Source organism: Poeciliopsis prolifica, unplaced genomic scaffold (genome assembly GCF_027474105.1).
Source record: "Poeciliopsis prolifica strain line A6 unplaced genomic scaffold, Auburn_PproV2 SCAFFOLD048, whole genome shotgun sequence".
NCBI classification, from domain to species: Eukaryota; Metazoa; Chordata; class Actinopteri; order Cyprinodontiformes; family Poeciliidae; genus Poeciliopsis; species Poeciliopsis prolifica.
Genome location: NW_026562423.1, coordinates 486,077 through 508,494, shown reverse-complemented (window position 1 = coordinate 508,494; position 22,418 = coordinate 486,077). Strand labels below are relative to the sequence as shown.

At 41.4% G+C, this 22,418-nt stretch overlaps 2 protein-coding genes across 3 annotated transcripts; one reads left to right on the top strand and one right to left on the bottom strand.

Moving 5' to 3' along the window:
• Positions 1 to 439: 439 nt before the first annotated feature.
• rangap1b (Ran GTPase activating protein 1b) lies at positions 440 to 6,475 on the bottom strand. Of its 2 annotated transcripts, none has more exons than XM_055057531.1 (16): positions 6,381 to 6,475; positions 5,957 to 6,077; positions 5,724 to 5,851; positions 5,145 to 5,204; positions 4,873 to 5,052; positions 4,665 to 4,799; positions 3,670 to 3,828; positions 3,471 to 3,584; positions 3,299 to 3,398; positions 3,083 to 3,167; positions 2,464 to 2,620; positions 2,265 to 2,339; positions 2,060 to 2,162; positions 1,761 to 1,849; positions 836 to 957; positions 440 to 628 (listed from the first exon to the last, which is right to left on the bottom strand). In XM_055057531.1, the coding sequence occupies exons 2-16, from the start codon at positions 6,066 to 6,068 to the stop codon at positions 553 to 555; spliced, it is 1,695 nt and encodes a 564-aa protein (XP_054913506.1). In that variant the 5' UTR covers positions 6,069 to 6,077; positions 6,381 to 6,475; the 3' UTR covers positions 440 to 552. The 2 variants fall into 2 exon arrangements, with proteins under 2 accessions (XP_054913506.1, XP_054913508.1); XM_055057533.1 differs by having other exon boundaries at positions 5,957 to 6,080; positions 6,381 to 6,463.
• A 528-nt stretch (positions 6,476 to 7,003) lies between these two features.
• zc3h7bb (zinc finger CCCH-type containing 7Bb) lies at positions 7,004 to 21,573 on the top strand. Its single transcript, XM_055057530.1, has 21 exons — positions 7,004 to 7,225; positions 7,861 to 7,922; positions 8,021 to 8,057; positions 8,148 to 8,345; positions 8,444 to 8,602; positions 9,956 to 10,096; positions 10,171 to 10,213; positions 10,289 to 10,527; positions 11,355 to 11,640; positions 12,521 to 12,579; positions 12,687 to 12,786; positions 13,635 to 13,796; positions 13,882 to 14,087; positions 14,532 to 14,632; positions 14,754 to 14,935; positions 15,414 to 15,493; positions 15,693 to 15,946; positions 16,021 to 16,126; positions 16,275 to 16,383; positions 16,828 to 16,961; positions 17,786 to 21,573. The coding sequence occupies exons 2-21, from the start codon at positions 7,861 to 7,863 to the stop codon at positions 17,819 to 17,821; spliced, it is 2,694 nt and encodes an 897-aa protein (XP_054913505.1). The 5' UTR covers positions 7,004 to 7,225; the 3' UTR covers positions 17,822 to 21,573.
• Positions 21,574 to 22,418: the final 845 nt, after the last annotated feature.

The window sequence follows — 22,418 nt, the reverse complement described above, 5'->3', positions numbered from 1 at the left end:
CTGAGGGTGCCAAGAATATTTTGACAAAGTGCTGACTTCCTTCGGTATCATGATTATGTGCCACATTATATTGGTCCATAAAGTACACTGTGGTTTGATTGCGAAGAGATGTGAATACTTTTGCAGACCACTGCATGTTTAAACAAAACAATGTAACCCGATTTTGACAAAACTACATTTTTGTTGACATCCCTGATTCACACTTTATGGCACTAAGTTGTTTTGTCTACCACCTTGCAGTTCATTTATCGTCTTTCTAGCATTTGCTTTCCTACTTGACATCATGTCATCTACTTCAACTGCCTATGTGTGGTTTGTATTTTTAAAATTTGGATGTTTTATTTATAAAAAATATATATAAATATGTCACAATCAAAAAGTAGAAAAATAGAGATTAAGACATTGCATCTTATAAAATATACAAATCAGGAGGCATAAATAGTGGCTTTACTTGTCCCTTTGTTCAAGTGGGAAGTATCCCTGCTGGTTACACATCCAGAGAAATAAAGAACAGTGTGTTTATGTCCCAGTGTTGGTACTGGCTTTAATCAGTCAGTGGCTTTTCTTCTCCAGAGCAGAGCTCAGCCTGTCTCTGGCGCTACTGCAGGACTTCAGAGCATCACTGTTTCTGCACAGAGAAAAAAAAAAACAACAACACGAGACTGAAGTCCCACTTCTTCACCGAACGCATTGGTTAAGAGAAATGAGCGAGATTAGAACTGGACTGTAAATAGAACTCCATCGATTCCTGCATGATTTCTCAGAGAGCAGAAAGCAAGCAGATTGAAATGCCTTCTTAGTTTAGCAAAGACAGGCTGAGATGGTCGAGGGTTACCTGGACAGCAGCGTGTGGAACACAGAGGCCTGGTCCTGAGTGAAATACTCCTGCTGGACAGCATGTTCCAAACACAGCAGCTGACCGGGGACCAGTGGCACCTTCTTCACTTTGCCCTCTCCCTAAAACAAAAATGATGTGGTAAAGGAGACAGAGCAAGATTTTTATTTTAAATTAGGAGATTAAAGTCATAATATTAGTAAAATAACAAGGCAATATTACAAATATGAATTTCTTAAATTATGAGAATAAAGTGTCTTTAATGAGATGAAAATCTGATGTGGTTCTCGTTTGCATGATTTTTCTTAAAGTCCTGCTACTGACAATCTGATGCTGATGTGTGCTGATTGGTATTGATTATTTGTAAAACCAATACCAAAGCTCAAATTCACAAGATGCTCAACATTCCTCATTTTACTTTGAATTATTCTTCAAGAACTAAATTCTGAAAAAAAAAAACAATTATCCTAAAATACAACCTTATGTTACCTTATACTATGCATTATTACAACTTTACTCTTGTAAAATTATAGCTTCATTACTACTTTATTCTGTTAAGATTATCCCGTCATTGTCACTGTATTATACAACTTTAATGTCACTGTTGCATCTTTCTCACTTGATTAGGACTTTGCTACTTTATCATAGTTTTACTCCATTCTCTGTTTTATTACGACTATTTTTGTAATATTATAATTATAGCCAAAATGAAATAAATAAATAAATATTCTGGCCCTAATACGCTGTTGTATGAAAATCGCCATTTGCTAAAAGCTAAAAAATGCAATTTTTGATGGCTTAATAATTAGCATTTTCCTTTGGATTGCCGATAGCAGTGCTTTTGTGTAATGAGGGTTTTTGTGGAGTTTTTTTTTGCAATCCTTCAGAGACGTAGGAGCCTGGAGGCTGTTGAGCTGAACTGCACCTTCAGGACTCCCATCAGGACCAGCAGGGTAGTGAGGAAGCAGTGTGACTGGAGGGCCGAAGCAGAGAGAACCTTCTTCAAAACGCCATCTGTTAAAAAAAATAGTAATGATGATTACAAGAATCCCATCACTAGCATGATACTGCTGGGTGTAGCTTTGTGAACAAATATTTGACCCAAATTATACATTTTAAAAAGGCAATACTAACAAAATATGGCAACACTTTATTTGACAAGGTGTGCATAAGACTGACATGACCCTGTCATAAACATAAGCATCGATGCAGGAGTGCTTTTACCAATGACTTCAAAGACAGCTGTGTTAGCCTCAGCGTCCTGGCTGTGCAAGGAGCCAATCTTCAGAAAGAGCTCTGCAGCTTTGTGTGGTTCAGACACATTAACCTAGAGAAGAGACAACAGAGACGGATATTTCAGAACTGATTTTACCAACACCTTATGCATAAAGAGTGAAAACTTTAATGAGGAGAAGGAAAACAAACTCACCTCTTGCTGAAGGTTCATCTTCATATGAGACAACGTTTCTGCTGAGGGGTTACTGAGGAATGACAGGATTCCTGCCTGAGGGTTTGGAGAAATTAAGCTTTTAACTCAGGACGTCCAAAGTGATTCAATAAAAAAAAAAAAAAAGAAACTGTTGCATCCTAATATTAGACATATTGGTTATGAATGTGACTTGCTGTACTTGACTCTGAAGTTTTTCTGGGCTTTCTCCTCCGTTGATTCCGTTTTCTTTCACAATTTCCTCACATTGGCCAGTCTCACAACATTCATCACTGCCATCGCTATCGCCGGCATCACTGTCTTCATCTTCACCATCATCTGGCTCACCCTCATCCTCACTGCAGAGGAATAGAGAAGACAGCAATTCCTCATTTAGTAAAAAAAACAAAACAAAAAAATAATAGATGGATTATCCTATTAATTATTCTGATGACTAAAAGGACTGGCACATTCTTCAGATTTCTCATTTTACTTTCCTGTTAAAGCAAAATGTGCTCAACAGGAAGTGTATTTTATTTTTCTATGGTATTTACAGAATTTGAACCAAGTGAAATTAAAACTTCACTGATGGTGTTCTTTCACCAATGAACCTTTTTGAGTCTTTATCCTCCAGTTAACAATACATCAATAATCAAATTAAAGATTATTTCAATAGTTGATTCATCACAATTAATCTGATTGATCATGACATTTACTTTATGACATTTGATTCTGCTATTCACTTGCGCATGGATTCAAAGCTACAGAAGCAAGAATAGCATCTTTCCCAATGACAACCAAGTGTTGGACAGATGCTTTACCTGAGTGAGGCCAGCATGTCTCCTTTGTCCACATTGTCCAGAACTTCTCTCAGGACATCACAGCCATCCTCACCCAGGCAGTTACCTGTTAAAATGCAATTTTAACCTATATTTATATTCACCTGTCCGGTTCCATACAAATTTAAAGGCTTTATAGTCATAAATAAGTTCAATCTAAAAGCCACAGGTGGTCCAGTCCATTGGTGTTTCTCGTACCATTCAGATTGACTTTCTCCATATGAGGTTTGTCAAGGACAGCCTGAGCGACCACCAGAGCCGCCCCCGCTGTGATCTCGCCGAATGACAAGTTGAGTTCCTGCAGACACACAAGAGCGCCATGAAGTGCCATGAACGGTTGTGGCACAGAGGAGCCAGACGTTTCGCTCACCTTCAGGACCGGCAGTCCTTCTGTCAAAACTGCAGCGAGAGCGATGGCTCCTTCAGACCGGACCAGACAGTCGCCAAAGTTGATCACCTGGATGTTCCTGAGGTGCCTGAGAGCCTGCAGAGTCAGCATGGTGGGTGTGGCTTAGACACACGGGGTACAAAATGGACTCCTCTGGCTTTAACAAAGGAGCATGTCTCACTTGGGCCATCGCCAGCGTTCCCCTCTTGGTGAAGGTGTTGTCGTTGAAGTTGAGGACTCGGAGCTCGGGGTTGTGACGGATGGCTGAAGCCAACGCTATCACACCAGGGTAGTTTATTCCATTCTGAGGCATGTGGATCTCCTCTAGGCTGCCCATCAGCTTAGATTAAAAAATAATTATAAATCATAGAAAGGCTATTAGCATGGGCAAAATAAAACCTGTAGCCAGGTTAGCGTAGCAAGATTTTAACTTAGGACATCCTATCATAAACAAACAGGCCTGTCATAATAAAATTTTTTGCTGAATGATAAATTGTCCCAGACATTGTGCTAAATGATAATCTTGTTATTTTGAGACCATTTTCAACAAATACAATAATAATGGCTTATTATTTGCTTTTGAAGTATACCCGTTCAAATGTAAAAAACCCCAAAACAAAACAACAACAACAAAAAAACCCCCAACAACTTTCACTTCTAAAACAACATTCAACACTGGAACTGGACAACATTTAAATATATAAAATAAAACTAATAAAAAACACAATAGTAAAATTGCATTTCAACTGGAAAGTATTTTAAATATCCAAAATATAACTAAATAATACAACTGAAACAAAACAGTAATTAAAATGGGACTATGAAATCTTGTTAAAAATTACAATTCAAAAAAGTAATAATGATTCTGCTTAGACAGAGAAAGAAGTGGCAGGAAGTGAACCTAACTACTTTGTGCTGAAAGTCAAATGTTTGCAGCATTTCTCAAAATGGCGGCTTTTCTGCGATATTAAAGAGGAGCATCTCTTCACTGGCTGTTGTTGAAGTGGAAATGATCACATTCATTTCAATTAATAATGCCATTAACATAATGATTGCTTATTGTGACATGCTGCTAAATAATGTATTTAAAAGGTTATCCATCAGTAAATGTGAAAAACACATAAAGCATCAATGTGACTATTATAAGGAAACAGATGGAAAGCTCAGTTAGTCTACCTGGAAGGCCTTGGCCAGGGCGCTCGCCCCATCATTCTCCAGGCGGTTTCTCCCTGCAACAAACACTTTCAGCCTTAGAACGGATCCGACAGCTGTTGACTTCTTGTGGCACTCAATAAGTGCTTCAGCCAGGATCTGTTTACATAAAAAGAAAAACCTTTAGTTTCTGTTTAGTTGTTGAAGTACACTGTCGTTTACACGGACTGACCTTCCCCCCTCCTACTCCCATGCCACAGTTGTTGAGTCTCAGTTCCCTCAGCGTGTGGCAGGAGGGACTCTTCAGCAGCTGCTCGATGCCTTTGACGCCGTCAGGCCCGAAGGCGTTGTCGCTCAGGTCCAACTCAGTCAACCGGGCACCAGCGCTCATCAGTGCACCGCTCAAACACATCTGACAAACGCGCAATCGGATTATGAAACAAACGCAGGAGCCTTAAATGATGGGGAAAGGGAGGAATAAAGAAAGGGTGAAGCTATTCTCACCAGAGCGGTGGGGATTTCAGAGCGGAGCCTTCCTGTGAACATGTCACTCCAGTAGCATCTCTGAAAAGAGACGATTGACAAAATCAGGAATCAGGAATAAAGCACCTCTTTGGGAAAATGAGTGAAACACGTTGTGAACAGGAAGGCAACAAAAAGATGCAAAATTCACCTGTCAACGAGTTTTGTTTGACAGGCCAAAACAAAAAATAAACATTTACTGTTTATTTTTTGATTTTTTTCCCCCCAATCAGTGAACACAACACTGACACCAACACTCTTCTGTAAAGAAGTTGCTATAAAAACATGACTCAAAGTTGTCCAAATTAAATGAGGCGTTTAAAATTTTGTCAGACGAGAAAAATGCTTTCTTTTTTAAAAAAATATGACTATTCTACAGTGAGGTGTAAAAGCTTTTTATACTCAGCATTAACATTTTCCAGGTAATTGTCACAGTGAAAGTAGTGCATCTCTTTACAATCTTTTACAATTAAATTTAGAGTCTTACTGTTTGGCAAACCTACAGGCAAATCCAAGTGAAATCTATCCAGCATTGACAGTGGGATCGGACGTGACGCGTACCTGAAGCTGGTCTTTGCTTTCAAGAGCTTTGGCGATGGCTTTGGCAGCTTCCACTCCCACAGTGTTGCCCTCCAGGCGCAGGGCTCTCAGACCCGGGTACTGCTCGATCTTACCGAGCAGCTCTGCCGCTGAAAACGCAGACAGCAGCTCGTCAGATCAGAGGAGGTTCAACAGAAATCGGACGGTTCCAAAAAACAAAACAAAAAATAAAATAAAAAAATACGTCTTCTGACCTGACTCTGAGTCGTCGAGCTTCAATCCCAGACCTTCAAAACTCAACTCTCCATCACCAACATGAGTTTTTGAGAGAGCATCAGCCAGCTGAGCGATGTCATCAGAGGCCATGTTCTATACCTGCTGAAAAGTTAAAACATAAAGGAGGGGGAGTGAAGAGGAGTTCCAGCTCCGAACAACCGCGTCAGGTGATGCTAACATTTATCGGTTAGCCGATGGCGAAACACCAGACCCAGAGTATGTCTAGAAGCTAGCTGTGATAGCTTCACCGGTGCTAACTACCGGTAAATGCGCAGCAATAATAAAATAGGGAAAAAAAGCCATTTGGACAGACTTGCCAAAGTCGGGCTTTCTGTCTCAGCGTTAACAATAATGTAAACTCCCGTCAGAGGACCTGTGAACAACACTATTGGACAAACTCGCCTTTTAAAGACTTGTCAATTAAGTTGAAATTAGAAACACGAGCGTTGCTTCCGCGCGGCGCGCCAGTTGCTAAACCTTCTGACGTCACGATGCCCCAGTTCGGCTTTTTCGTCAGCGTGGTTGTCAAGTAGCTCAAACAACAAGTGCGTTTGCGCCATCTGCTGGCTCTTTTGTAAAACTGCGACATGGTTTTCTGTCAGTCGCTGGCGCTTTCTCCGACTTCTTCTTTGGGGTTTTAAGGGAACTTAGGTCTTGAATTTCTTAACTTGTCACCATCTTCAGGATAAGACATCCATCACACTTATGGCCATATTCGGCCTTCTACCAGATGGTGAACCCGAATATGAACGGGGAGAGTGGATTATCTACACACTGCTACATATTTTCCAAAGTCTCATAATACGACCAGTATCAACCAAAAAACGAATATTTTTTTTCTTTTCCTTCAACTTTGTTTAACTAAAATAATATACCCTTTAAACCCGGTTCCGCTGTACTCTGGCTTGACCCTCCATATAAATTAGTTTTAAACAACCTGGAAAAGCCTGATTTTTAAAAAACTTCAAGAGGTTTTGCTGCCATCTTCTGGTGGCAACCGGATCTGGAAACTTGTTGCGATCTAACCAGCGGCTGAAGCAGCTAGCTGCTAGCTACGTGAGGAAGCCAGTCCGGTGTGCAGCTGAAGCAGAGAAACTGGTGTTGGGTCCACTCTCCAATGACTCGGATCCCCACCGTACAAAAATGCGCCTGGTTATTGACTGATATTCGGTTGCCCAGATTCCTCAACCTTTGTGTCCGACGCATCGGGGAGCTAACCCTGATCTGAAAAGCGCAGTAACTTCTCGGTGAGTTGCCATGCTATGCGCTGTAAGGGCTCTGGCTAATTTAGCCAGCTAACTTACTTGAACGTTAAGTCCCGCGGCATAACTCTTCAGCTGTGTTAGGTAACACACTAGTAACAGAGCGGCTGGCGTTGAACGCGATAATTAGCCTTTGCTGCTTTTTTTCATTAAAGCTAAATCTGACTTAGCCAAAATTAGCAATTAGCATTAGCTGGCTAACAACCCCCGCCAGGTAAACTCAGGTGGGGGTGCTGATGGCAACTGAATTAGCCACTTTCTCAATTCATATTGTGTATTTATGGTCAGCGTGAAATGTAAGTTAGCAGATAACATGCATGTGTGTAATGTGCTGGCTTACATTAGCAGATGTTTCTAAAATGTTGCTCTTTTGCTGCCATTTAAAATCATCTGCCTTGAATTGCTGTATGTATTTTGAATGAACTAGTAGTAAACATATGGTGATTCCTATGGTTAGTGGAGCTAAGCTAATTAACATCATCAGTAGTTGAAGGCTGAGGTCTGTATTTACAGGCCTTCCATCATCTCAGAATAAAAGTCAAGTGTTTCCAAACCACGTTTGTGTCAAAACTGAAAAGATTGTGCACATTTTGTGGAGTCAGCCGTGTTTCTGTCCTCAGATGATGGATCCGGAACGACAGAGGCGACGAGAAGAGATCCAGAGGGCAATGAGCTTTATCCAGTAGGAAGCATAAAACCGGCCCAAAGTTTCACACCATAGCCAAACCACACGTTAAATGCATCAAGATCCTAATATGCTTTCACTTTCCCGTCCACCAGGTCGTCGTTGCCCTTCCCTGAACCAGAGAGTTACGAGGTCAGACTTGATTTTTTTCTCGTCTTTCCCTACCACCTTGGCCTATTTAATACTAATAGCACTTTTGTTCTTTACCTAATTTGCCTTTAGGCCTTCCTAATGCAGTTGGTGTGCAATTTGCTTGATGAGGGGAACTGCTGCTTTCGAGACGGCGACTGGCGTCAGGCGGCTCAGCAGTACGGGGAGGGGGTCAGCGTTGCCCGCTACGCGCAGGCCGAAGCCGTCATCATCCCCCACGAGCTGCTGGAGAGCCTCTACGTCAATCGAGCCGCCGCCTTCTATCAGATGGTGAACCCGAATATGAACAGGGAGAGTGGATTATCTACAAAAATGTATTCTGAATGTGAAAATCTGATAGTCTGTTCTTTATTTTTTTTCCTCTTCAGAGGGAGTATGAGCGGGGCATTCAGGACTGTGAGAGCGCACTGTGCGTGTCGGAGGGCAGCCGCAGGGCTTTGTACCGAAAGGCGCTCTGCTTCAGGGAGCTGGGGCGGCTCAGAGAGGCGTACGAGAGTGGAACCAAATGTCTGCTCACAGCACCACATGTATGTATTTGATATTTTATTACGGCTTCTGACAAATGTATTTGGTAAGGGCGCACCAATAAATGCCCGGATTTCCTTCATTTTGGGAGATCAGCGATCGACCGATAGAGAATTGGCCCCTCTTTCTCTGCAGCCTAAGCATTGCTGATTTATTTCAAGACTTTTTGGCAGGGGTGTCCAAAGTAGGGTGGGCCCAGGTGATAAGTTTGATCCCAAAATCTTCCCTGAAGAAAGACAAAATTAAAATCTTAAAATGTGAGGTGCAGCACAAAGTATTCATCCAGGTTGTTCCTCTCAATTTAATTTGATTTATTAGTAGTCGAGGCCAAAAAAATAGGCCTGCCTGTCACAATAAAAAAATAAAACTGTCCCAGCAATCACTGCGATAAATGACTAAATTTTTGCTTTGAGACAATTTCCCAGTAATATACTTAAAATAGCATGACAATACAAGTTTGTGCTCTGAAATATCAATAAACCTTTTTTTTTATTTTTATTTTTTTAAGGATCACTTAACACCGGAACTTCTTGCCATCCAGAATAAACACAAGAACCAAAAAGAACAAGTGGGAAACAAAAAGCACACACAACAAAAAACATAAATAAAATGGGTCTCTGTAAACAAATTTGCCCTTTCAAAAAGAATCTCAGTCGTCAGAATAAAAATGATCAAGCTCATTTTAATTTATCATGCGATTAATTGACTGATTAGTTTCTTATTGCGGCAGGCTTCCCAAAAGCATCCAGCTGCTTTAGCTGAAATGCAAACATTTAATCAATCAAGTTCATTTTCATAGCAAGTTTCAGCAATGAACCAGTTCAAAGTATTTTCCATCATTAAAACGAGATACAGGCACCAGTTTGATAATGCCGTCTGCTGTTATCAAAATTATCAATACATATCAATATGTTGGTCAGTGTTCCATTTCTTACGGTCCCAAAGCAAATCTAAACAGGTGCATGTTTAGCCTTGATTTAAAGGAACTTTTGTCTGCTCTGCAGTTTTCTGGAAGTTTGTTCCAGATTTGTGTGCAAAATAAAAGCAGCGAGTGAACAATATCCTTTTCCTGTTGCTGAAAAGCCACAAAAGAAATCTAGAAAATATGATAAACCTGAAAATGTTGGGATATTGTCTACAGAAATCTGACTCCTTTTCTCATTACTTTAGAATATCGTGTGCTTTAGTTTGTCTAACAGGGAGATAAAATCATAAAGTAGGTTTCATTATAATTACAAAGAATTTGATTATTTTTGGCCGCCATGCCAAAAAGTTTGAACACATCAGCTTTATGTTATTTTAATAGCACAAAGCATCGACACCCGTTCCTGACCGTGTCTTTCTACCTGCTGCAGGATATGCTGGTCATCGACCTGGCCCAGGACCTGGCCGGCAAGTTGGGTCTGAAGGGCCGTAAAGCCTACGTCAGCCCCCAGACCGAGTCAGCCGCCACAGAAGGGGAGAGTCTCGGGGAGACTTCCCCGCCCACTGGAGAAGTAGGTGCTACTCAATCCCAAAACCCTACATCTGTCGCGCAGCGACTTAAACCCGACGTTTTCCCGTTCTTTAGATGTCCTCCAACGGGCTGGAGTCCATGGGCGACATGGGACCAGGTATGACGCGCCCACACAATTCGAGTCCTGCTCCCAACGTTCCCGTTAAATGCTTTCCCTTGTCTCCGGACTTAGCGGACCTGTCCAACGCTCAGTGCATCCCCGCCCCTCTGGCCACGCCCATTCCGGTGAGCGACGACCCCACGACCACGGTGGTGACCTCATGCACGGAGCTGCCGGAGAGCCCCAGCAGCCAGACGCTGCTGCCCATGCAGTACTCCGTCCCGGTGTCAGAGCACATGGACGAGTGCAGCAGCGTCATGAAGGACGGGCTAGAGAGCCTCTTGGACTGCATGCCAAAAACAGTTAGTGAGGTGAGGACACGAAGAAAACCAAATCCTCATCGAGTGCTGGTGACAATTTATCAGGGTTTCCCCCCAGAAAAACTGCTACGCCCTGTCAGTTATTCATGTTTTTGAGTTAAGGAAAAAATACAATTAAAATAAACCTAAATTCTCACACTTCAGTTGTTTCATTCAATTTAAAGAGTCCAAAATCTTTTAATCCTTTATTCTTGACTTATCACTTTATTTCCAGAAGTTGTTGGCATGTAAAGCGGTAATTTTTTTTATTATTATGAATAATAAAAAAAATAGACACCTAACCTCTGTCTCCCAATGTGGTGACATACTGACCATGTTATGATCTGATTCAGGTATTGTGGAAGCACAATGGATTTCACAAAGAAGCAATTTAATCCGCCTTTGCCATCACTGGTCCTGCTGTATTAAAAAAAGTATAATTAGAAAACAATGCTTATAGTGCGTTCACACCAAACACATTATGAGCATCAGGCACGTCAAGTTTACATTCAAAGTCTATGCGGAGGCGCGTGGAGGCCCACTGCCTCGACAAGTGCTTAAGAAGCACTTGTTTAAAACAAAATGTCAAGCGTCTGCATTCAAAGTGCAACACGCGTCGGTCACCCTTTTGACACACCTATTGCTTTTGATGTGAATGCATCACTGGCCTGGTGGGGGTGCAAGTAAAGCCTGGTCTCCAGCCAGGCTTATAATACACCGGAGGAAACCCTTTTAATGTCGCACTAAGCGAATGTTGAGATCATCAGCTCCCTTCTTTTTATCTCATGAGGTAATCAGTTTTTTTTTTTTTTTTGCTTGCATATGTCTCCGTCCCCCAGAATCCGGTTCAAGGTGCTATCCCCACCAACCTTCCCAACACGGCCGTCGGTCTTCGGCCTCCGTACTCGCCCAGCCTCCCAGCTCCGTCGCCCCAGCTTCCCCCGGCCTTCTTCAGCTCCCCCATCAGCGACATGCCCCCCCTGGAGTCGTACCCACCTGTGCGGGACCAGGGCTCCACCCAAGCGCAGGACGCACTGGGAAGCTTTTCTACAGGGGCTGCAGATGGCGAAGGGAAAGGGGTCGCTGCTGGTGGGCTGGACTCGCTATCTGAGTACACACTACCTGGTGAGCCATGCAGGTCTTTATGGGGCTGGGTGATAAATCCATTTGATTGATTCATAAAATTCTTGGTTTTTCAAGATTTTATTTTTGGGAAATTCTGTGTGTTTGTTTTTTGTTTTTTTCTCACACCAGTGGACCCCTTGGTCTTCCATAGTTCAAAAAGGCGGCCATTTTGTTCTACTTCTTCTATTTGTTTGGACTTTGAATTCAGGTCAACGCTGCGTCAGAATATTTTTAATTTTTTATTTTTGTGTTAATTATGATGTTTTATGAGGTAAAGCATTTTGAACCTCCTTGTTACTGAAAAGTGCTGTACAATTAAAGTTGATTGATAATTATCAAAATAAAGATGCACCAATACTCAAATAAACTTGTTACATTACCCAAATAAAGACATAATATTATCATCATATTTTCAGCACAGTAAATTGAACAGGCATTTGAAAACCACAGCATGTTTTCGAATTACAACATTTGATCATTACTGAGTTGGTGGGTGATCCATTTCATTAATCCAATATAAGGAGCAGGATTGAAAAAGTGTTCTTCCTACTCCTCTTTAACAAGAAAGAAGTGGAAGGCAAATTATTTTTGTTTGATTCTGTGTGCAGGTCATCTCTTGTCCTGCTGGTTACTTGCTGTTTTTTTTTTTTCTTTCCTTTTTTTTAATAAACTTGTTTGAAATAAATCAAATTAAATAACGTGACAAAAACGTGCAGAGGTTCAGGCAATTGCCGTACTTCGACAAGACGCTGAGAAGCGACTGATGCTCCCTAGTTGCGGATGAATTTGATAGGTCGCAGTGTTTGATGCTGTCATCAGAGGTGAGTCGGCATCGTTGCAACATGCCGTCTGATATCAGCGTCTTTGTTTCTGTCTTCAGGGGGACGAGTGTGTCACAGCTTCATCCCTGGAATGCGCAACCACAGCGCTGGGCACACGGTGAGTAAAATGCTCACTTATGTCCCACTTTTTAAAAAATCTTATTTTAGGGTTTTAATTGTGATTATGAGGGAGTCTAACTCTTTGGTCACACTTTTCTCTTTCAGAATGGACCGGGAGGAACCAACCTCTCGCTTCTCTCCAGGAATCCTCTGGCTGCCACTCACGAGTTTCGGCAGGCTTGTCATGCCTGCTACAGCCGAATAGGTAGGATCCTTAAATGTCACCGGTTAAAACCAAAATGTTTAATTTAAATAGCATAATTACATATTGATAAAATCAGGCCAAAGAAACAGTTTTCCAAATCAGTTTCTTTCAGAGTAAAATTTTTGAAACCTTAAGAGAAACTGCAGGTCTGTGTCTGTCTGGTGAATTTTGGTTGAAACAAACCTGATCTTCATTCTCTGAGCTTACTCACAGTAGGAAGAGGATCCAGAGATTTTACTGCAAGTGAGAGCAGCGATACTTCATAATAAAATCACTCGAGTGAAAATACTGCTAAAACTACATTTTTTCCCCCAAAAAGTTCCTCAAGTAAATATATCTGAGTAAATGTCTTCAGTTACTCAGTAGGCATTCCTCTTTTTATAAGGAATGCCTACACACCAGAGCGAGATGATAAACCAATCCTGCCTCCTCATCAAATTGTTGGTGTTTGAAAGATACATTTTTAGAAATTTTATTTTTATTTTTTTCACCAATGTGCTTTGTATTTCTGTAGTTGAGAGTGATGTCGGCACGCCAAGCATGTTTTACAGCTTCTATTTCCTTACAAAGAATACAGTTGTATTGATAAAAAAATCAAGTCATATGACAATAAAAACAAAATACTATGGGGAAATAAAATCATTTTGTAAACTTGAACTCGGGGAGCTAAAACTCCGGTTAACGATTAATCAGTCACTAAATTAGTCAATGATTATTTCAAAAATTCATAAATGATCAATCTGATAAATTGTTTTAGTTCTATTAGTTATGACAACTAAGGAAGATGTTTGAGTTGAACTGAAACAATCATATGTAGATTAGAGGTAAAACTCTGCGCCCGTTTAAAGGTCCTCGAGTGATGGACTACAAGTACCAGCCGGAGGCAGCTCACCGCTGCAAGAGGGACGTGTTGCTGTGTCGCCTCAGAAACACAGACGACCCCACCTGGAAGAGGATCCGCCCCAGACCCGCTCGCAATAACTTCCTGGGGGCGTTCGTTCTCTGCAAAGGTATCTAAATCTGCGTTTGAAATCGACTGTTGAATCGGCTTTGGCCCGTGGGGGGGAAATCTTCAACATCTGATGTGTCCGACAGAGGTGCAGGAGCGCCAGGAGTGCCAGTACGGGGAGAACTGCACGTTCGCCTACTGCCAGGAAGAGATCGACGTGTGGACGCAAGAGAGGAAGGGAGCGCTGAGCCGAGAGCTGCTGTTCGACCCGCTGGGCAGCACGGAGAGGCGCGCGCTCAGCGTCACCAGGCTGCTCCAGCTGCACATGGGCATGTTCATGTTCCTCTGTGAGGTGAGGAGGGGCGGGGCTTAGTGTAATATGTTTATCTCCTGTTTAGTGATGGGTAGATGAGGCGTCATGAAGCGTTTCGACCCATAGCAAAACTGTATTGATACTGTGTCACTGAATACTGACATCTGCTGGACATTAAAAATCCAGCAGATGTCAGTATTTTGAAACATCTGCAACGTAGTTGACAGACGGATTTGATGACCTAGTCCAGGGGTGTCCAAAGTGGGTCCTCGAGGGCCGGCATCCTGTTTTAGTTCTCTCCCTGGTTTAACGCACCTGGATCAAATGATGGCTCATTAGAGGCCTAAGAAGAACACTGACATGCTGAAAAGGTTGTTGGTACCATCAGGGAGAGAACGAAAACGTGCAAGATGCCGGCCCTCGAGGTCCCACTTCAGTCATTATTATTGCCTTATTATATCAGTTTTATTTTTTCTTGTGCAGGAATGTTTTGACAGTAAGCCTCGGATCATCAGTAAACGCAGCAAAGAGAACTTGGCGGTCTGCTCAAACCTCACAGCACGGCACCCATTCGACGACAACAAGTGAGCGAACGTCTGCGCTTCGTATAAATCTCCTTTTTCCTTCAAATGAACTGAAAAAATATGCAAGTAAAATCGTTTTTTGGAGCGTATTGCTCTGAACGACTGTGAATGGGTCCTGCAGGTGCCTGGTCCATGTGGTGAGGTCAGCCAACGTGCGTTACAGCAAGGTTCGGCCTCTGCACCCGCTCTGCCAGTTCGACATTTGTCGCCACGAGGTTCGCTACGGCTGCCAGCGCGAGGACAGCTGCTCCTTCGCTCACTCCGTCATCGAGCTCAAATGCTGGGTTCTACAGCAGGACACTGGTACGCAGGACACAGGAAGTACCATCCATCATCCATCCGTCTCACTCTCTCTTGCTCTATCCACACCTTCCTCATCTGTCCAGCTCTTTCTTCCTCGCTTCCTTTTGTCTCTTTTCTTTGATTCTGTTTTCTTTCTTTATTCTTTTTTTGCTTCCTATTTTTTCTTTCACTTTTTCTTTCTCATCTTTTTTTCTTTGTTTCATCCTATTGTCTTTTTTTTCTTTGTCTCTTTTGGCTTCTTTTCTGTTTTTCTATCTTCCTACTTTTTCCTTAAGCTCTGTTCTTTTTTCCTTCTCCTTTCTCTTTCATCTTGTCCTTTCTTTTTCCCCTTTTCTCTTGTCTTTTTTTTAAAACTTTTTTCTTTCTTCCTCTTTCTCTCTTTATTGGTCATGTGTATTAACTCTCTGTTCTAAGATGCCATACCGTTAAATAACGTTGCATTATTATTCCTTTCACTGTGTGTGATGTTTGTCTCCAGGAATTACCCATGAAGAGATGGTGCAGGAGTCCAAACGACACTGGCAGAGGTTGGAGCAGAACTCACAGAAGCAGCACAAGGTGTGGGGTGTGGTTTACTTTCAGATAGGGGTGGTTTTAATCACGTTCCAACTCTAGTTAAATGTGGGGGGAAACATTATTTGAGGATGGCGAAACATTTAGGTTTGTTAAATTTGGAGAAAATTCTAATAAGTGTTGAGTGAATCAGGTCTGCAAGGACTCTTGTCTGTAGTAACAGAAACCTCTCTGCCTCTTTCAGCCACTGCACATATCCCATCCGGGCAGCAGCCTACCAGCAGGGGGCATGGCGGGCCTTGGGGGCGGGGAGGGCGTGGTAGCGGGCGGAGTGGGTCCAGTAGGAGGTGTTGGGGTAGGGGGCCTGGTCGGAGGGGCAGGAAGGGGCCGCCCCCTCAACCTGAAAATGAAGTTTGTCTGTGGCCAGTGCTGGCGAGAAGGTCAGGTCAACGAGCCCGACAAGAACCTGAAGTACTGCACAGCCAAAGCCCGGCACAGGTAGGATCTGGAGTCCAGACCTGTCCGCTTCCTGACCTGGTTGTCTTTTGACCTCATCTTCCGCTCGTCTGCAGCTGGACAAAGGAACGCAGAGTCCTGCTGGTGAAATCCTTCGAGAAGAAGAAGTGGGTTGTTGTGCGACCTCTGCCCTTCTCACGCTCGTACCCACAGCAATACGACGTGAGTCTTTCCACAGTCCTTGGGGGGGGAAAAAAGCATTCGAACGAAGGCAACCCGATGATCTGTAAAACTGAACAAAAAAACAAAGTGTTTAGTAAGTAATTGTAGTCCTATTGATGTAAAGTGATGTGCTGTCTTTGTGGAGCAGATGTGTGTGCATGTGATGAAGCAGAAGAAGTGCCACTATATTGGGAACTGCTCCTTTGCACACAGCCTGGAGGAGAGGGACGTGTGGACGTACATGAAGAACAACAACTGTGAGTTCCCACTTCCTCTTCACACTCTGTGATAAAGAAAGTTAAGCTATGAAGAATGACAGAGGATTAAAGCCATAAGATTTTAATAAATAAATAAATACCATGGTCATAGAGGAGTACATTTTTGCCAAAAAAACTGAACATTTCAAAGGGTAATGGTACATTTTTAAGACAAAATGTACTGTTTTTTATTATTAAAGCCAAAGATTTCCAAAATAATCAAATTGTTATGAGTCTGGAATACACAATCTCAGTCCTAACATCGGTTCTGATCTGGGATGAACGAAAAGTGATCCTATCTTTACTTCAGCTCTGTTTCTTTACTATCAGTTGTCATTTTTTTTAACTGAAGTTTGCTCTTCAGGTTCTTTAAAATAAAGACGAGCTTAAACCTTTCTTTTCTTTTTGAAGTTATTGCTCGTTTTTGTCGTCCTTTTTTTCCAGTGAGAGACATGCAACAGATGTATGAACTGTGGCTGCAGCTCACCAATCAGAACAGACGGACGGAGAACTCCGCTGTAACTCCGCCCCCCGACGACAAGCAGGTCACCATAACAGCAGACTACACAGAAAACCTGGTAAGTGGGTAAAGATCCCCAGAGCTGGAAATGCTGGTAACAGTTTATTTTTTTAAATTATATTTCTGATTTTAAAAATAACAGATGATGCTAATTGGTGCCAGTCATGACAATTCATTAGAGCGCAGTGCGTTGCTCTCCTATGCACCCTACTGGTAATGTCAACATGCTAGACACTTTACATGCTAGTGAATAGCCCTCATGCTAATGTTAGCCTTACAGCTAAAATAAGATTTTTAAAATTATTTTTAAGGCATTAGCTGTGTTTACCATACTCTATGGAGTAAGTTAATGTAAGTCCATATACAAGTGATAGCATTTAAGCTAACCTTAGCATTGATGCTTATTTTTAGCATAAGAATGCCTGACACTTTAGCAGGTCCCTTTTAAATTTCTTCAGAAATGTTCTAGCTTATTTAATCATTTTCTTTTAATTACAGAATCAACATTATATTTCTCTTTTAAGGTTTTAGAATAAAGTAAAAAAATAAAATAAAACTTTATCAAGCAAAACCCTCATACCGTACTGCTGTTCACATGATGTACTTTATTGCATTAATTTATATTGCTTTGAATTTTTTGTTTTATCGCCCTACTTTTTCACTCTAATTCTGTTATTGAGAGAAATAAACAAAATTGTTTCTTTTATATAAGCGAATAAATGGATTTTATTGCGTAGTAGTGGATAGTAATAAATACACTGAGCTTTAGTATTAATACCTGCAGCTGCTAAACCTGCTAGCTTCTCTTGGTTCAATTTTTGATTTATCAGAGAGGTGATTTATTTTATTTATTTATTTATTTTTCTTTTTGCATCATTGTAGGGAGGCCAGCATCTGTCAGACGGCGATGACCTCTGATGGTCGCTCGTTTTGGAAACGCATCTGATCATCGCTGAGCCGCAGATGGAGACCGCGGTGAGCCAATCATGACCAGGCGCGGCCGAACCGCCCGTCACCCAGCCAGTCGGACCACCTGTGAGACGGCGGCCCGGCGGGCCCACAGGACGTTCGAACCCCATGACCACATATTCACGCACTCAGACATTTACACGCAACACACAAACCCACAGGCACCAGTTATCATGAAGAGAAGGCTTACGAAGCGAGACCTGAAAGTCAGGCTTTAACGTTTTTCTTCGGGGGTTTTTTGTCTTTCTGCAGGAATTCAACAGCCTAGTTTTCCTCTAACAGTCTACTTCCCTAATATTTAGAGTTTGTGTCCCCCTGGCAACTCTTTTCTTCTTCTTCTTCTTAGCACTGAAACGATTCACATTTGGCTGCGCTGGTCGCAGTCCGTCGATCTGCTTTGTTTTTAACGCTGAAACTCCCAGTGCTTCCTAATACGAGTTGAAACTGTAAACCACTGGCAAAAAGAGATATCATGTTGACACGCCTCTCTAAACTTAAATGACCAAATCCTGCTCTCTTTCCTCTCCAGGAATCTAAACGGAGAAATTAAACTAAATTAAGATGTTTTATTTTTTATTTTAGCAGTTTTCTTTCCCAAGGGGAGTTGCGCTTCCTTGTTAATATCCGCCATATTGGTGGAAAAGTCTGAATGTAACGCCTGCACAGGCCTTCAAAAACAAGGAAGTAAGTCATTTAGGATGTTAATGTTGTAGAATGTATGTGCGCACATGCCCAGAACATTTTCAGTTTCACATCAGATGCTCCTTGCGTCGGATCACGCAGAGATTCAAGTTCCCCTCTCATATATGCAAGAGAGATTAAAATGAGTTTTTGGCAACGAAAGGTAAAGAAGAAGAAGACGTTTCGGTCCTTGTTCCTATAAACTGACTGAAGTTGGTGTAGGAGGAACACAGAAAACATGATCCAGTTTAAGCACATTAGGCATCCAATCGCTGACCTGCTTTTTCCAAATAAAGATAACAAATGTTTTCTGTGACTTCCTGGTTCAAGTCTTCAGTTGGGAACTCCTGCAGCCTTCAGTTTGGAAACCTAATGTTTGTCGTCTGACCCCCATAAGCCCCAAATATTTTCTCCCCATTTGGTCGGAGAGGGCCCGAGACATGGAGAGGATTCACGCCGCATACCGTGCCTAAAAACACGCGACACACACACACACACACACACACACACACACACACACACAGACAACGCACATGAAAACAGGCAGGAAATGTGTTGCCATCTTATTCTAGCCTTTTAATGTAGACATGATGAGGGTATGTCTTTATTCAGCTACACGCATATTATACATACATATGATATACATACTACTAATAATAAATAACTTAGCAGTTAAGCTTAATAAATATGTAACCTGGAAAACTTGTATTGATTACATAGATAAACTTCTTGTTATTGAGGTTTTGCTATATAACTTGTATCGCCGAAATAGATGACTACAGTGTTTTTGTTTTTTTGTTCTTTTATTTTGAGAAAAATTTTTTCCCTTAACTGTGGGTTGTTCCAGACGGGGCTAGTTAATTGAAAATAAAGGTGAAGATGGTCTACACTGAGAATAGAGACAAGGCGACCTTATTGATATATAATTACGGTGAAAGCAGCGTTGATAATTGAAGACGTTTGCATCTAATTAGCGACTGAAACTCGGTGGAGCTTTATTTCACGGGTTTAAGGAAGATGACGCATCCAAACCGTAGAGTGGAATGTGATTATGTAAAACAACCAAAAAAAAAAGACGACGGACTCAGTTGCAGAGAACGTGACTCGACTGCTTTCCGTAATCCCGCCTCCGTCTGGAACAGTCCAGGTATTAGCTTCCTTGAGGGGATCGTATTACTATCACTCCTAGTATTATGATGAATATGATGACTATAATTATTGCTATTCCTATTTCTCTTCTATATGCTATTGATATATGTATGTTAATTGCAATGTATACCTTTCTCTTTATATATGTATCTATGTACGAATATAATAATTGACGGTAATTACGCCTCTGCGCTCCACTGCAGACAGCTCTGTCTCTACAGTTTGATCAGTCAAGGATGGATCTGGACATAAAGGAGCGCAAAGAGGCTTGTATACTCCCATATAGCGCCTTATTCGTTATACTACACCTATAAGATACATACATACCCCTATTGTATAACCCTACTTACTATATACAGTATATGATACCTGATAACCTATGATTATACTTAGACATCCTTTATAAGATGTTTTAGATAAGAAACGGTGGCCTGTCTCCTTTTTTTTCTTTATTTTTTCCTGTGGCTGTGAAAAGTGCTGTGATCAGAAAATCGGTTTTATCTTTTGAAGATAAAAGGCTCAGAGCCGCACTCCTAACGCTCTTTATCTTTAACTTCAGCTCGACACACATCCGTTTCAACATGAGTCCCCACCAGAGTGGTGAACAGGAACATGTCAGTCGTTTTGAAAATCCGAACGGTTCAAATAAAATGCGAAGCGTGAAGGTTACAGGAGGTTTTTTTTTTTATGACGTATGTGTGTCTTCAGGCATCTTTTTAAAAGCTAAGATATAAACAATAATGGTAATAAAAAAAAGCATTAAAGGTGAGCGTTCTCTTTAGTGTTGGCAAAAGCCCAGAAATGATTATGTAACTCATGACGGACGTCAGTTCTGCTCACTGTGCGTCGTCAAGAAGGGATGTGAATCATGACGAAAATGTTTTGAGGAGTGTTGTTAGGTTTCCATGTAATTCCAAATACTGCTAACATGATACTTCATAAAAAAAAGTTTTTTATAAAGAAGTAGATTTGTTGAAACTGTTACTATGTTGTGACAGTATGGTATGAGATGGTTAATCTCATACCAGTGCAAACTCGAAAACCAATCAGAGCTAGAAGGCGGGTCTTTGCGCTGTCAATCTCGCCTTTGTGTGCGCTGCACAGCTTTTCCCCATGAATGCTAAGACTATTTAGCATGGCCACTGGTGATGGTGCACAATTTTCCTGAAACAGAGTTTGCATTAGCACTTTTCACGGCAAGTTCAGAGGGTTGATTGACAGCACTAAGACCCTCCCCCTGGCTCTGATTGGTTGTTTTTGGTGCATTTCTTCAGGCTGCAAAAGAAGCTCAAAGAGGAGATGGAGGAGATCAACATTTTCACAGATTTTCTGTCTCATATACTGTCATGACATGGTGACAGTTTTAACAAAAATGTAAAAAAACAAACAAAACAAATTCTTTATAAAAGTTATATACAGCGTCATTAAGTTAAAATATACTCTTTGGGCTAAATTTTCCCTAAATAATTTGAAGGTTTGTTTTAACAAAAAGAGCTTTCATTCTGATGCTGCTGAAGTTCATGTTGCAGTGAAATGACATGGCCCTCAGCTACAAACTGTCTTCTCTGGAAACATTCATGTGACTCATCCTGGCCTGTTTTCCCTCCTTTGGTTGAATGCAGCTACTGAAGAAGTTCACCATCAACTGGTCATCGGCATATTGAAGTTGTTTTCTGGAATTTCACAGAAAACGACAGGGACATAGGAAGGGGCAGAAAGCCTGTTTTTTATTTTTCACGTTTTATTTTTGTTACAGTTTTATGTGTTTGGTTGTTTCCTCTAATCTTCCTTTCCTCCTCCCTTTTTGGAAGTTCATGATCACACAAGTGGACCAAAATCTTTTGGAAGCGTTCAATAAAATGTTTTAGAAAAAAAAAAAGTGTGACTGTGCTTTATATATATTTTTTTCTTTTTTTGCAAAATTATTCACACTTTCGGAACTTCATTCAGTCACTTTGGAATTGTAATGTTTGTGTCTAATTCAGATTTTGTGGTGGTGAAAAGTGAATTACATAGTTTTTCACTTCTTTCGTGTAAATCTTTGGAGTCTGGTGTTGTTGCTCAGAGTCTTCCTGAGCAGTGGTTCTCTGCAGCTCATCCAGAGATACCGGGGGCAGCTCTTGGCTGCTCTCTTGTCCATCTCGTTGTGCCATGTTTAAGTTACAGTAGCTTCCTGGACGTTGTTTTCTAGCCCAAAACCACTGTCCCACATTTGTGTCCTGACTCATCTTTGTGTTCTCAAATTCAGGATGTTTGTTCACTAACGTTATCTGACAAACCTCTGAGGCATTTCACAGAACATCTGGATTTATGCGACTACTTTACTTACATGTACACTCCTTGCTAATTATTCAATTTTGGAAAACCTACGGTGGCCCAAAAGGGCTAATAAAATGTAAAAGCCTTAACGCCATAAACTTGCTACCATAACTAGGACTTTAGCATTAATTCTGAATTTTGTGTATCATAATTCCGCTATTTTTTCCAAACATGCGAGCATAACTTCTGAGCTTAAATCCCCTGTTATGTTGGCATGGAATTAGTTGAGCACGTGTCTGTAGAACATTCTACCAAACCTTTCTGCACGTGCAGGCTTAAGTCCACTGAACCTGCTCTGCAAAATGCAGGTGTCATTTTGTGTTTTCGGTATAAAAAAAACATGGCTTGCACCAAAACTTTTGGGACTGTCTTAATCAGTAGAATCCTAGTGGATACT